At 59.7% G+C, this 13075-nt stretch overlaps 3 protein-coding genes across 4 annotated transcripts; 1 reads left to right on the top strand and 2 right to left on the bottom strand.

Moving 5' to 3' along the window:
* Window positions 1-2860: 2860 nt before the first annotated feature.
* Window positions 2861-6960, top strand: MLST8 (MTOR associated protein, LST8 homolog). 2 transcript variants are annotated; one of them, XM_058570297.1, is made up of 9 exons: window positions 2861-2943; window positions 3396-3599; window positions 3770-3821; window positions 3905-4067; window positions 4504-4579; window positions 4662-4814; window positions 5757-5881; window positions 6050-6213; window positions 6326-6960. In XM_058570297.1, exons 2-9 carry the CDS (start codon window positions 3471-3473, stop codon window positions 6442-6444), a joined length of 981 nt encoding a protein of 326 aa, XP_058426280.1. In that variant the 5' UTR covers window positions 2861-2943; window positions 3396-3470; the 3' UTR covers window positions 6445-6960. The 2 variants fall into 2 exon arrangements, with proteins under 2 accessions (XP_058426280.1, XP_058426279.1); XM_058570296.1 differs by lacking the exon at window positions 2861-2943 and having other exon boundaries at window positions 3101-3599.
* BRICD5 (BRICHOS domain containing 5) lies at window positions 6898-8393 on the bottom strand. Its single transcript, XM_058568893.1, has 6 exons — window positions 8279-8393; window positions 8057-8223; window positions 7694-7849; window positions 7522-7623; window positions 7123-7276; window positions 6898-7019 (listed from the first exon to the last, which is right to left on the bottom strand). Exons 1-6 carry the CDS (start codon window positions 8391-8393, stop codon window positions 6925-6927), a joined length of 789 nt encoding a protein of 262 aa, XP_058424876.1. The 3' UTR covers window positions 6898-6924.
* A 1066-nt stretch (window positions 8394-9459) lies between these two features.
* PGP (phosphoglycolate phosphatase) lies at window positions 9460-12319 on the bottom strand. Its single transcript, XM_058570298.1, has 2 exons — window positions 11665-12319; window positions 9460-11565 (listed from the first exon to the last, which is right to left on the bottom strand). The coding sequence occupies exons 1-2, from the start codon at window positions 12302-12304 to the stop codon at window positions 11240-11242; spliced, it is 966 nt and encodes a 321-aa protein (XP_058426281.1). The 5' UTR covers window positions 12305-12319; the 3' UTR covers window positions 9460-11239.
* Between the last annotated feature and the right edge of the window lie 756 nt (window positions 12320-13075).

The raw sequence follows: 13075 nt of genomic DNA, 5'->3' as shown, positions 1-13075 counted from the left end.
CTGAGCCCAGCAGGATGGGTCCTGTCGTGTTCCAGCTGTGTGCCCTTGGACACACGACTCTAGATTTCTGAGCCTCAGCTTTCTCGTCTCCAAAATGGGGGTGGTTTTTCCTCGGCAGAGCCATTGTAAAGACCAGATGCATAATGTAGGTACAATGCTCAGCACGGTTTGGCGGTTCCTCAAAAAGTTAAACATAGAGTTACCATGTGACCCAGAAATTCCACTCTTAGTATACAGAGAAATGAAAACATGTACTCAAAAAGATACTTGTATAGGAATTTTTACAGCAGCATTATTGTGATAGCTAAAAAGTGGAAACAACTCAAGTGTCCATCAGCTAATGAATGGATAAACAAAATGTGGTCCATTCACACAATGGGATACTATTCAGCCATAAAAAGGAATGAAGTACTGAGATATGTTACAACCTGGAAGAACGTCGAAAACATTTATGCTTAGTGAAAGAAGCCAGACACAAAGACCATATATCGTATGATTCCATTTATATGAAATATCCAGAACAGGCAAATCCACAGAGACAGAAAGCAGATTGGTGGTTGCCAGGGGCTGGGGTCTTGAGAGGGGAGCAGGGGTGGAAAGTAACTGCATAATGAGTACGGGGTTTCCTTTTGGGGTGATGAAAACTTCTGGAACTAGATAGAGGTGGTGGTTGCACAATATTGTGAAGGTACTAAGTGCCACTGAATTGTTTACTTTAAAAAGGTTAATTTCATATTATGTGAATCTCACCTCAACAATTAAAACAAAAATATCAGCATAACACCTCACACAGAATAAGCCCTCAAAATGCTATGAAAAGTTTTGAAAACCAAGAGTTCATCAGATAAAGAGGCAGAAGGGAAAGCATCCTAGGAGCAGGCAAGGGTTCAAAGGGGAGTGTGTGGTGGCGAATTCTGAGGCTGTTGTCCACTCGGGCCGGATGCAGCACATGGCCTATAGAGCAGAAAGAGAAAGTCGCAGGGTCAGCAGGTGCCAGGCCCAGGAGTCTGGAAAGTGAGAGGGGACCCCTGAAGGCTTCTAACAGGGGTCAGACTTAGGTTTTTAAAAGACCACTCTGCAATGTGAAGGACAGCCTGGAGTGGGGCCAAAGTGGGTGTGGGGAGGGAGGTCAGGAGGCTGTCATGGGAGAGGGGTCACAGCTAGCTGTAACACACGGTGGGCACTGACACGCAGAAGAGAAAGCCCCAGGGGCCGGCCTGCTGGCGCAGCAGTTAAGTTTATGCGCTCCACTTTGGCGGCCCAGGGTTCGCAGGTTCGGATCCCGGGTGCAGACCGACACACCGCTTGTCAAGCCATGCTATGGCAGTGTCCCATATAAAGTAGAGGAAGATGAGCACGGATGTTAGCCCAGGGCTGATCTTCCTCAGCAAAAGGAGGAGGATTGGCATGGAAGTTAGCTCAGGGCTAATCTTCCTCACAAAAAAAAAAAAAAGAAGAAGAAGAAGGGGAAGCCCTTTGGTCTATGATAAATCCACGGAAAGTGGAAGTGTCCGTGGGGCCTTCGAGGGAGAATGTCTAACAGGGAGCTGGATCTGAGCTGGACACAGGATGGAAAGGCCTGGGGCAGGCATGGTATTGGAAGCCCTGGAGAGTGAACTAGAGCTCCCGGGGACAGTGTGGCAGTGCAGAGACAAGAACTCTGGAGGGCACTAGCCTTTAGGGGGAGGCAGAGACAGAGACCGAGTGCCAGTGCGAGAAGCTAGGTGATGGCAGCTTTTCAGGAGCAGAGCTGTCAAACACTGGGCAGACGTGTCAAGATGCAGAAGGAAAAGTATCCACTGAGTTTGGCAGTGTGAGATGGCCAGTGATCTTGTGACATTTTCATTGGAGAGCTGGGGTCAAAGACACGACAGCGGGTAGAGGAGTGAGTGGGAAGTGAGGACATGGAGCCAGCAAGGCAGTGAGGATGGCTCTTTGAAGGAGAGAGTGCCTGCTGGAAGGAGTTTTGGGTTGTTTTACGGTGTTTAAAGGCTGAGGTGAAGGAAGGAGGGGAGGTGGGAAAGGTACAGGAAAGAAGGTTCCTGGGACCCAGGGCCCGGAGGGATGGGCGGGGGACATGGCCTTGGTCCACGGGCCAGAGGAAGGAAGGGGGGTGTGCAGCTACATTCCACGGTGCAAGGACACCGCGGGAGAGCCTGTCTCAAGGACTCTATTGTCCTGTGAAAGAGGGTGAGGCCATGCGTGTGGTGTGTGGGAAGGCTGGAATGGATAAGGGGGTATGAGGGACCCCAATTTTGGAGGGGTCACTGAGCTGAGTGGGGGGACCCGAGGGTCAGGCCGGCCAGGGCTGGACAGGCTTGAAAAGAGAGCCCGAACTAGGGTTGCCTGATCTAGCAAATAAAACCACAGGAAGTCTAGTTACATTTGATTTTCGTGTAGGCAACAAATAACTTGTTAGTGTAAGTATATCCCATGCAATATTCGGGATATGCTTAAACAAACAAAAAAAATTATTACTTATCTGAAGTTTACCTGCTATTTAACCTAGTTAAATTATCTGTAATTTACCTGGGAATCCTAGCCTGGCGTGGGGAGTAGGGGACTGAGGGAAGGGAGGGGATGGCGCCACCCCGTCTCGGGATCCAAGTCTGGAAATGGGTAGCCGTGTCAGAAAGGTGGGGTGCCTGAATGGGGAGAAGGCTGGGGCCGCCAGGCACCCCGCAGGCCTCTACTGGTTCTTCCAGGGCGAGAGGGGCCCCCTGCCCCAGAACTTTGGTCTCGTCCCACTCACCCCCCTACGCCGCGTGGTGTCGCCCTAATGTCCCATCGATAACTCTACGCTCGGCCTCGGCCTCTATCGATTCGCTCCGGCTCCTCTCGCCGTCCTGGACCGCGGCGGAGTGTGGAGCCGCATGTAAGGTACGGAGGCCGCGGGACGAGGGCCGGAAAGCGGCTGCCGGTGGCCGGAAGACCGCGCCCGGGGTAAGCTGGCCCAGCGGGACGGAGCCAGGGCGGTCGGCGGAACACCAGGGAGCTCGAGGGTCCAGCCAGAGAACGCCCCCTCCCATCAAGTCCAGCCGCTGGCCTGCTACGCATGCGCAACCGCACCGCTCTGCTTGCCTCTCGGGCCCGTCCGCCGCCCTGCGCACGCGCGGCCCGCCCCTGCGGCAGAGCGGCGCCCCGGGCGTGACTGCCCCCTGCCGGCCGCGGGTGGGGTGGCTCCCGGCCCGGTCCGTGGGGCGGGGAACGGAGCATGCGCCTTGGAGCTCGGAGCTGTCCCTCGCCGGTTGTCACGCGTCCCTAAACTTCTCTGAACCTCAGTTTCCTCATCTAAAATGAGAGTGATAATACCTATCCCTCAGCATCTAGTGGACCTGTAATCTACTTAGGATATAGAGGATATTCCCTAAATACTGCACGCCTCTCTCCTCCAGATGCTCTGACCTCTCACCCCTTGTAGGTCATATCTCGGGCCCTGTGCAGGCCCGGGTTTTCCAAGCAGTCGCACCATGAACACATCCCCAGGCACGGTGGGCAGTGACCCGGTCATCTTGGCCACAGCGGGCTATGACCACACGGTGCGGTTCTGGCAGGCCCACAGCGGGATCTGCACCCGTACAGTGCAGCACCAGGACTCCGTATCCTCCACTAGGGGGTGGGAAGGGTGGTGCTGGGCAGGACGCGTGGTGCGGATAACAGCCTGGGCAAAGGCCTGAGGTGGGAAGGATGCAGCAGCTGAGCCCGATGTTGGAGGCCTCGAGGGCCTTGGCCCCAGGACTCTGTTCGTTACCCTCCTTGACAGACCCAGCAGGTGAACGCGCTCGAGATCACGCCTGACCGCAGCATGATTGCTGCTGCAGGTACCTGTGCCCTCGACCCCAACCCCTGATCTCTGGTGGTGGATCTAGGCACAGCCCAACTTCAGTTTGACCTGTGCCCCTAGGTTACCAGCACATTCGCATGTATGATCTCAACTCCAATAACCCCAACCCCATCATCAGCTATGATGGGGTTAACAAGAATATCGCATCTGTGGGCTTCCATGAGGATGGCCGCTGGATGTACACGGGTGGAGAGGACTGCACCGCCCGGATCTGGGACCTCAGGTGTGGGGTGCTGGGCAGGGAGGGCCTGCTGCCTTGGTATGGTCATGAGGGCCAGGCCGGGAAGGAGACTGTGTTAGGTAGGTCCCCTCTAGGCAGAGGCTGAGATGGGGTTTTCTGTGTGGGTGATTTATTGAGGAAATCAGGATAGGGCTTTGTGTGGTGAAGCCACACAAAGGCGAGTCCAGCCTCAGCTTGATCCCACAGGGAGCTCTGGCGAGTGAATTGTATCCGAGAGTGAGTCCCACCTTGAGGCAAGGGGCTGGCCTTTATGCCCCTTCTGAGCCAGTCACTGGCTTCAGGCTGCCCCTGGGGAGGGCCGAACCTCCCAGATATTTCCTCTGAGGCAGCTCCCATCAGCAGAGGAACAAGGATAAATGGCCAAGGAAAGGGCATCTGGGTGGGGCACCAACAGAAGGTGTATATCCCCCACCCGAAGATCCCGGAACCTGCAGTGTCAGCGGATCTTCCAGGTGAATGCGCCCATTAACTGCGTGTGCCTGCATCCCAACCAGGTGAGGGCTGTGCACAGGGCTGGGCACCCTGGGGTTCTGGAGGGCAGGGGTTCTGCCCCACCTCACCTCCCCTGCACCCCAGGCAGAACTCATTGTGGGGGACCAGAGCGGCGCCATCCACATCTGGGACTTGAAGACTGACCACAACGAGCAGCTGATCCCCGAGCCCGAGGTCTCCATCACATCTGCCCACATCGACCCTGACGCCAGCTACATGGCAGCAGTCAATAGCGCTGTGAGTCCTGGGGTGGGTGCAGTGGGGGAGGCCAGCTTAGCAGCACCCAGCCCCTGATCTCCCTTATTCCCTGCAGGTGGGCTTACTCCCCAGATGTCCTTCAGACCCCTCCTCCCCCTTCCCCTCCCAGTCCTGCTTCCCTCTCCTGGGCTCCAGCTCCAACCCAACCACCAAAGCCAGAAACCTGGGTGTTGCTCCTGACGCCGCCTCTCACTACCTGCCGTAGCGCATCCAGCAGGCTGGTCACTTCCATCTCCAGAATCTCTCAAGTCTGTCCACTTCCCTCCTTCCTCCCTGTTGCCTCCTGGTCCGGGTTTCCCTTGTCTCCCCCGACAGCAGCTGCAGCTTCTCTCTAACCCCCCTCCCTCCTTTCAGACCTCCCCTTTGCCCCCGATCCATTCTCCCTGTGCCGCCAGAGCATCCTTCAGCAGTACCAGCCTGATTGCACTGTCCCCCTGCATACACCCACTGTGCCCCTGGCTCTTTACCATGGCCTCAGGATGCTGCAGTTTGGCCACTGATCTCCTACCCAGCCTCATTTTCTCCCTTTAACGTCCATTAAATCTCAGCGAGTCACTTGTCCCACAATGTCCCTAGACTGCCCTCCTCTGAGCCTTTGCCCTCCTGGTCTCTCTCTCTGGGGTGCCTCCTCCCACCTCGGTCCTCACATTCCCTTTGGCCAGCAGCATCTTCCAGGAAGGCCAAGTGTGGCCTCCTGTTCTTGGCCCTCCAGGTATGGCTCTTGGTTGGGCCAGGCCTCCCAGGTGCTCCCTGCAGGCAGGACCAGATGTGCCTGCCACATGTCCCTAGCCCCCAGATCCTTGTGCACAGCCACAGTATTGGATGGCAGCCCCTGGATCTGCATCTAGCTGCTAGGACATCCTTCCCTATGTGTCAGGCTGGAGGCTCCAGGCCTCCCATAACTTCCTTTCTACCTCGCAGGGGAATTGCTATGTCTGGAATCTGACCGGGGGCATTGGTGATGAGGTGACACAGCTCATCCCCAAGACCAAGATCCCAGCGCACACTCGCTATGCCCTGCAGTGCCGCTTCAGCCCTGACTCCACGTGCGTGGCGGGGGCTGGGCACCAGGAGCCCTTGGATGGCTGCGGGGAGGAGGGGACCTGCCTGAGGCTGGGAGCTTGATGGGTCAGGGCCTGCCTGGTGGACGGCAAGGGGGTGCAGGGTGGGAGTGGCTGCTGATGACATCCTGCCGTGCTCACACCCACCCCCAGGCTCCTTGCCACCTGCTCTGCTGACCAGACCTGCAAGATTTGGAGGACATCCAACTTCTCCCTGATGACAGAGCTGAGCATCAAGAGCAGCAACCCTGGAGAGTCGTCCCGAGGCTGGATGTGGGGCTGCGCCTTCTCAGGGGACTCCCAATACATCGTCACCGGTGAGCCCCACCCACCATGCCTCTCCCACCCCAACAACCTGTTCACTGCTGCTGCTCCTCTGCTGCCTGGGGCTGTGCCCTGAGCTGCTGCCCACACCCTCCCTCCCTGCAGCTTCCTCTGACAACCTGGCCCGGCTCTGGTGCGTGGAGACGGGAGAGATCAAGAGAGAGTATGGTGGCCACCAGAAAGCCGTCGTCTGCCTGGCCTTCAATGACAGTGTGCTGGGCTAGCCTGCGCCTCCTCAGCATTGCAGGCAGCCATCTGGGCACACCAGCTCGATGTGCCTGTTCAGCTGCCAAGGTCAGAGTGAACCCCCACGGGCTAGCCTCTGCCACCCTAGGCTAGCTAGACCTGACTGACCTACCCAGGCCCCCTGAGCCAGCCTAGACTAGCCAGGCCCGTCCACCCTGGGGCCCTGTCAGTGCCCAGTTGTCATCTGGGTGGGAAAGGGCTCAGGAGGCCTGCCCGAGCCTGCCTGCACTGCCCTCAGAAATGCCGGACCCACACGGCCTAGAGCCGCCGAGGGGACCTGAGGCTGGTGCCCACCCCCAAGTCAGTGCTTCTCCCTCCCACCGGTTTCACTTCCTGAGGCCACAGAGAACACCTCACGGCCAGGTGGAGGGGTTTATTAGCGCCGCCAGTAGCTGCCCTCCGGTGCTGGTGACAGCGCCGCCAGCTGGCTGCCTGTGGGGCTGCGCCGGGCTAGGGACTCAGTCTGGGAGGTAATAAAAGCAGACTGACACGCAGACGTTGCTTGGGAAGCAGATGTCGATGCACAGGTAGATCAGCCGCTGCCTCGGGGGCCCTGGGGGGAGGGGCCTTCGTGAACCTCAAAGGGCCCCTCCTCCCCTCTCCCCAGACTGTCCTGCGGGAGCCCAGGCCTCCTCACACAGCCTGCCCCAACTCACCCTCTGCTCGGCGGGCCCAGTAAATGGGGGTCTTCGCGCAAAGGTGCTGCACCGAAGCCCCCACTTGGGTGGGGTCCACTTCGTGGCTCCCAAGCACCGCCAGCAGCTCCTGGGCGTAGTGGGTGTCCTGGCTGGGGCTGCGAGACCCTTGCGCCTGCAGAAAAGGCTCTTGGACAGGGGCACTTGCACCGCCCCTTGCCGGGCAGGGCCCATGCACCCCTGGCCATGCTGGCACAGCGCCAGCCCCGCCCTCAGCTCTTGTCAGCAGCCTCAGCCAAGGGAAGATAGAGCTTCTGTTCCCCTGAAATCAGAGCCCCAGCCTGCCCCGGGGCCGGGCCGTACACAGGACCCTTTGTCTGGCCCCCGGCCCGGGAGCCTGGCCGCCTGGGGGCTGCTTACCCCGGAGGTATTCACCAGCAGCTGCAGGGTCTGTCGGTCTCGGGCCTCCATCAGGTGGAGGAAGCAGGCCGGGTGCCCCCAGGGGCGGTAACAGACACGGCCCTGGAGAGGCAGACCGGTGAGGCAGGGCTGCTGGAACCCCCGTGCACGGTGATCCCCCCGGCCCACTCACGCTCTGCCCGTCGAACAGCACTGCCCAACTGCCATTGCTCTCAGCTGGGGTCACCCTGATGGTCGCCACGTTCCGGGCCACGTCCACCTGGGTGGTTTGGTTGGACCGGGGCACCCTGGGGCTTGGGAGAGTCAGACGGAGCATCTGCAGCAGTGGCTGAGAGGGTAGCAGAGCTCAGCTGGGCCAGCGGGGGCAGCCCTGACACTCCCCCAGCCTTGCTTCAAGCCTTCTGACCCCCCTACCCCTCTGGCCTTCCTGCCCTCTGCTCCGAGCCCTAGCTCCACTGGAGGGCTGCGATGTGCTGGCCTCTCCTCCCCCTTCCCACTGTCCGTGCCTCTGCCAAAGTTCTGCAGACGGGCTCACCTTGGGAGGGCTGGAAGCAAAGCCAAGAAGCCCCCCAGCCACGGCCCCCACAGTGGCCAGTGACAGCAGCAGCAGCAGCAGCAGGCCAGGGGCTCTCCAGCCCCCATGGCAGGGCTTGGTCTTCACCTGGGGGCACACTGTAGTCAGTGGGGCAGGGAGCAGGGTGGCTCAGGGAAGGTAGGGGCTGAGGAGGCTGGGAGGTGGGTGTCGTACTCCTGTCACCTGACCAGGACATGCCCTGGGTCTTTGTCCCAGGAGAGGGCCCTGGGTGGTGGGAGGCACTCACCCCAACAGGCCCAGGCCCGGGGCTCTCCTTGCGGCAGCTCCCCTGCTCCATGCTGCAGCCCCAGTGACAATGCGCTGATTGTCACCCACCCCTTGGAGTCAGCCAGGGAAACCTCAGGACAGCTCTGATGAGCCAAACCACCGTCCTAGCCCCCTCTCCTCCTAACCCCACTGCCTCCTCCCCAGCCCAGCTACCTGATATCTGTATCAGAGCCAGGACAGCCCCCTCCTTCCCACCTGGGGGTGCTTGTCACGGTGCCTGGCTCTCCTGACACCTGGCCTGTGCAGACCGGAAAGCACATGGGCCTGGGAGGGTGTGAGAGCACCGCCGTTGTGGAATTCAAGTCCCCTGGCTGGTATGGAGGGCAGCTGGGCCCAGCCAGGACCATTTTAGAGTCTGCTTAGATTTAATTTTTCCTAAAGAGGTCTGTTTCTAGTCTCTTGGATTACCTCTAGAGTTCAGGGCTGGGCACAGGGCCTGGCACCCAGCAAACCATCAATAAATGCCTATTTCATGAACAACTGGTATGGGACTCTGTACCGCCTCTCTCCTTCACTCCTCATGTACTCCAGCTGCTTCCCATACCCCACGACACTGCGTGGGCTGAGGGGCATTCCACAGAGCATGTGCCTGAAGCCAGGATGGCTTCCAGGAGGCTCCACTGCCATAAAGGCAACCTACTCCAACCTCCCACATGCCCTGGGATGGTCAGGACCGCCTCGTATCCACTAGCCCCTACCCTGCCCAGCATGGCTTTCTCTTAACTGGACTGTGCTGGGGCCCTGGCTCCTTGCTTCTGTCTCCAGCCACTTGACACCGCGCATTGTGACAGTCAGGGCTCCCCCTGGCACTGGCAGCCTTCAGAATGTGGTGTCCTCCACCAGCTGCACCCCATGGCCCTTTTCTTCTCTAGTTTTCCTTTGTACCTTGTTTTTCCTGACTCTTCAGAATCTGCTCCTCTAGTGGGCCTGAAACGGGGTGGAGTTGCAGTGGTCTGTGTTCCAGCTCTGGAATTGGAATTCCAGAACAGCCTTCTGCATGGAGTCCTCCCACCCCACCCTTAGCTGCAGCCTCCATGCAAGGGCCGCTGTCCAGGCAAGAGCAAGGAACACCCGAGTCAGCACAGGTTTGAGTTTAATATGCCTTTGGGTTCATACAGTGCAACAGGGACAGAGATAGGGTGCACACAGGCTCCTGGGCCACTGCCCAGCAGAAGGGAGGTGTCACTGGCTGCTGCACCTGCTGCGTGCTCCTGGTGTGGGTGACAACGCCCTGACAGGCCTGCTCAATATCCAGACCCACCTTGAGCCGACCTCGCAGAGCCAACGTCAGCACCACCAACCTCACAGGCGCCGGCTGCCCTTGCACTGCCCGACGGCAGAGTCCAAACCCCAGACACCCCAGGCCTGGGAGGAGCTGAAGGCTCCGGACACCCTTTATTGCTCTAAGAACTCTTAGAGAACGAGTGAAGGCGTGCTGTGACCCTGGGGTGAGGAGAGAAGCCACAGGCTGCGGGCAGATGCCACTGGGTGCAGGGCGAGGCACTGGGAAGGAGTCGGCCAAAAGGAACAGCTTCCCAGGCCCCACCCTACCACTGTGGCCGGAAAGTCTGCTTATCAGGCCACTTTCCAAAGGTCAGCAACTTAGGGAACAGGCAGAAAAGGCCAGGGTCCCCTGCCAAGAACCCTTGGCTAGCCGGTGGATCCTGCCAGTCCTCCCGCCGGCCACTGACAAGGGACTCCAGCGCCAAGACAGGTGGCCTCACGCACCACTGACGTCTAACCGCCAACCCAAACAAGGGTACGGGAGGACAAGAACAGACTGGATGCTTTGTAAAAGGACTTCCTGTTCTTGGGGACACCTCTTTCCTCCTCCACCCAGAGGGCACCCTGGGCGACAGGCATTCCTTGGCTAGCACATGCCTTTAGCTATGCTGCTGGCGGCAGGGCACAGCGATTCCTTCAGTGGGATTTTCCCTATGAGACAGAGCACAGCTATTAATCAACACGCTTAAGATACAATTCCACTGCTTGACAAAATTGTTCAAAAGTTAAAAAATAATAATTTTTGGTACCAATGCTGCTCTGAGCTCCCTGCACAGAATTCAGCAAAGGCATCCATGCCCTTGGCCACTCAGCCAACAACATGCTCAGTCCCAGTCACCTGGGTTTAAATGCACATTTGAGAAAGCCAAGGTTTAGCTGGGCTGAGCTTACAGAACTGCGCAACCATGTGTGAGGAGTGGCAGCCCCGGGTATCTGAAACGGAACACTCAGTTGTGACATTAAAGTGGTTTTTAAGGAAGTGTGGGGTGGTGGTGGTAAGGGCAGCACGCCACACCCCAAGGACAGGGAGACACCCACCACCTGGGAGCAGCCCTTTTCTCCACTCCCACCCTGCAGGCGAGGAGCTGGGATGCAGCAGGCTCCTCTGCTGACGACCACACCCCTGGGGCCCTGTGACCACCGGTCTGTACAAGTTTCTCACAAGAGTCAAAATAATCAGCCTCTCCTCCCCTTTGCCCTGCAAGGGGGCTTGATCCCTGAATGAAATTTTCAATAAAGTACGTGACACCCCTAGACTCACCTCAGTCCCATCAACAGGCCCTGAGGTTCTGAATCCTGGACAGATGCTAAGCCAGCCATTGCCAAAGGCACCCAAAGCCCAGGACCGCCACAGTGCCCTCCAAGCTTAAAAGAGTATCTTAAAATATAAGCATCTGTAAACAAAATGGCCCCCTACACGTTCACAAACAAGGTTAACAACTAGTGCCTTTGCTTAACTCCAAGTCTACTCTTTGAAGCCACCTAGCTGAACGGATGGTTAAGCCTCACCTATTAATTTGGGTAAGTGATTTTTAAATTTTTTTTATTCCAGAGATTAAAGACACTAAATCTTTAACCTTGAAGTGCGGGTAAAAGGTCGGCTATACTGTCAACATAGAAGTCAGGGACCATTTTCTTCTTAGACATGCAGTCACTTTCCTGATTACTTTTCACATCCCTTAGAGTGGAGACTCCGGTGAGGGTCAGGATGGTCCTCAGGCCACAGGTGACTCCCAGGAGGATGTCCGTATCCAGGCGATCTCCCACCATGACGGTGCGCTCCGGGTTGATGCCGTACTCCTGGGACACGCAGTCGAAGATGAAGCGGCTGGGCTTCCCTATGATGTCTGCCTGGCGCTGGGCGGCCATCTCCACGGCTCGGACCAGACAGCCGGTACCTGCGGGGCGGAGAGGGAGGGGACGAGAGCTCCCGGGGTCAGAGGACGGGAGGGGCGCGCCGCCCGCCCTCCAGCCTCCCGCCCCCGGGGCGCACGGACCCGCAATGAAGCGGCCGTTCTCGAGCGGGAGCCGGTTGTCCATGTTGGTGCCCACGAGCAGGCAGCCGGGCTGCTGCAGGTAGCGCACGGCCTTGATGAGCTTCATGTAGCTGAAGTGCGGGTCGAAGCCCACCACCACCGCGCGCACATCGGGCTCCAGCGGCGCGTCCAGCCAGGAGCGGGGGCCTTCGCCCTGCAGCGGCTCGGGCCCCACGCCCACGCAGGCGACGCCCACGGCCTCCAGCTCGGCCGCCAGGGCCTCGCCGCCCAGCACGTAGGCCTTGGGGGCCGGCGCGCCGGCCAGGCGCTGGCGCAGGTAGAGCGCGGTGCAGTAGGCCGTGCCGAAGACCTCGGCGCCAGCACCGGGCCCCGCCGGGCCTCCGAAGCCCAGGCGCCGCAGCTTCTCGGCGTAGGCCTGGCGGGTCTTGCTGCTGTTGTTGGTGATGAAGCCGAGGCGCTTGCCGCGGGCCCGCAGCGCCGTCAGGGCCTCGGGCGCGCCGGGCACGGCCGTCTCGCCGCGCCACAGCACGCCGTCGCAGTCGAACAGCAGAGTGTCCACGTCGGCCAGCAGCGCCTGGGCCCGCTCGGCGCTCAGCCGCACGCAGCGGCCGTCGTCGCCGCCGGCCTCCGCTGCCGCCATGGCCGCCCGCCGCCTGCCACAGCCAGTGGCCGCCGCCGCCGCCGCCACCAGCCGCTCCTCGCAGCCGCCCGCCGCCGCCGCGCTCGCCCCACCCCCGGCGCGCTCATTGGCCCCGCGCCTCGCGCGCGCCGCCCATTGGAAGCTTCCTGCGCCAATCCGTTCCCGCCTTCTCTGGCTGCGGACGCTCAGCGCCAATCGTCGCGGCCCGGCGCGGAGAGGCGGGCGGCCATTGGCTGCCGGCCCTGCGGGCCCCGATGATTGGCTGGCAGCGAGCCAACCGGCATTCAGAGTGGAGCGTTCGCTGCGGAAACGCTGCAGAGGAGTCCGAGAGCCGGGGCAGGACGTAAGGCCGCTGCTCATTGGCGGCCGTAGAGCAGCTCGCCCATTGGAGGCGCGTGGTCAGCCTAGGTGACGGAGGCCCTCAATCGAGTGACGCTAGGCCAGGCCGGCTGCTGATTGGCTGGCTTCTCTCTGGTTTTGCGGGCGAGGTTCTCCGCAGGAGAGCGGGCTGGGTGCTGCTGTCTCGTTGTGGACCGGAGTCACGTCAGCACCTTTGCCTGGGTGACGCCAGGCGGTGCCCTCCGCTCAGGACACGCTCTGGACACGGTGTCAGCGCGTGGGCCGATGACGGCCAGTCCTGAGAGCCGGCCCCGGGCTCCTTCCCAACAAGCCTCGCGTTCTCATTTCCAGTCCTTTGCAAAAACGCTTTCCCTGTGCGCCTTAGTGGTAATGTGAACGGGTAATTACAAGGCAGTGGGATTGGGGTCTAAC

This window comes from Diceros bicornis, chromosome 26 (genome assembly GCF_020826845.1).
Source record: "Diceros bicornis minor isolate mBicDic1 chromosome 26, mDicBic1.mat.cur, whole genome shotgun sequence".
NCBI lineage: Eukaryota > Metazoa > Chordata > Mammalia > Perissodactyla > Rhinocerotidae > Diceros > Diceros bicornis.
This window is presented reverse-complemented; position numbering and strand designations above follow the sequence as displayed.

Coding starts and splice junctions, on each gene's coding strand:
- MLST8 (XM_058570297.1), top strand. CDS start 3,471: ATGAACACATCCCCAGGCACGGTGGGCAGTGACCCGGTCATCTTGGCC. Junction 4,815..5,756: donor TGGCAGCAGTCAATAGCGCT/GTGAGTCCTGGG, acceptor TCTACCTCGCAG/GGGAATTGCTATGTCTGGAA. Junction 5,882..6,049: donor CGCTTCAGCCCTGACTCCAC/GTGCGTGGCGGG, acceptor ACCCACCCCCAG/GCTCCTTGCCACCTGCTCTG.
- BRICD5 (XM_058568893.1), bottom strand. CDS start 8,393: ATGGAGCAGGGGAGCTGCCGCAAGGAGAGCCCCGGGCCTGGGCCTGTT. Junction 7,850..8,056: donor TTGCTTCCAGCCCTCCCAAG/GTGAGCCCGTCT, acceptor CTACCCTCTCAG/CCACTGCTGCAGATGCTCCG. Junction 7,624..7,693: donor TGCTGTTCGACGGGCAGAGC/GTGAGTGGGCCG, acceptor CTGCCTCTCCAG/GGCCGTGTCTGTTACCGCCC.
- PGP (XM_058570298.1), bottom strand. CDS start 12,304: ATGGCGGCAGCGGAGGCCGGCGGCGACGACGGCCGCTGCGTGCGGCTG. Junction 11,566..11,664: donor GAACGGCCGCTTCATTGCGG/GTCCGTGCGCCC, acceptor TCCGCCCCGCAG/GTACCGGCTGTCTGGTCCGA.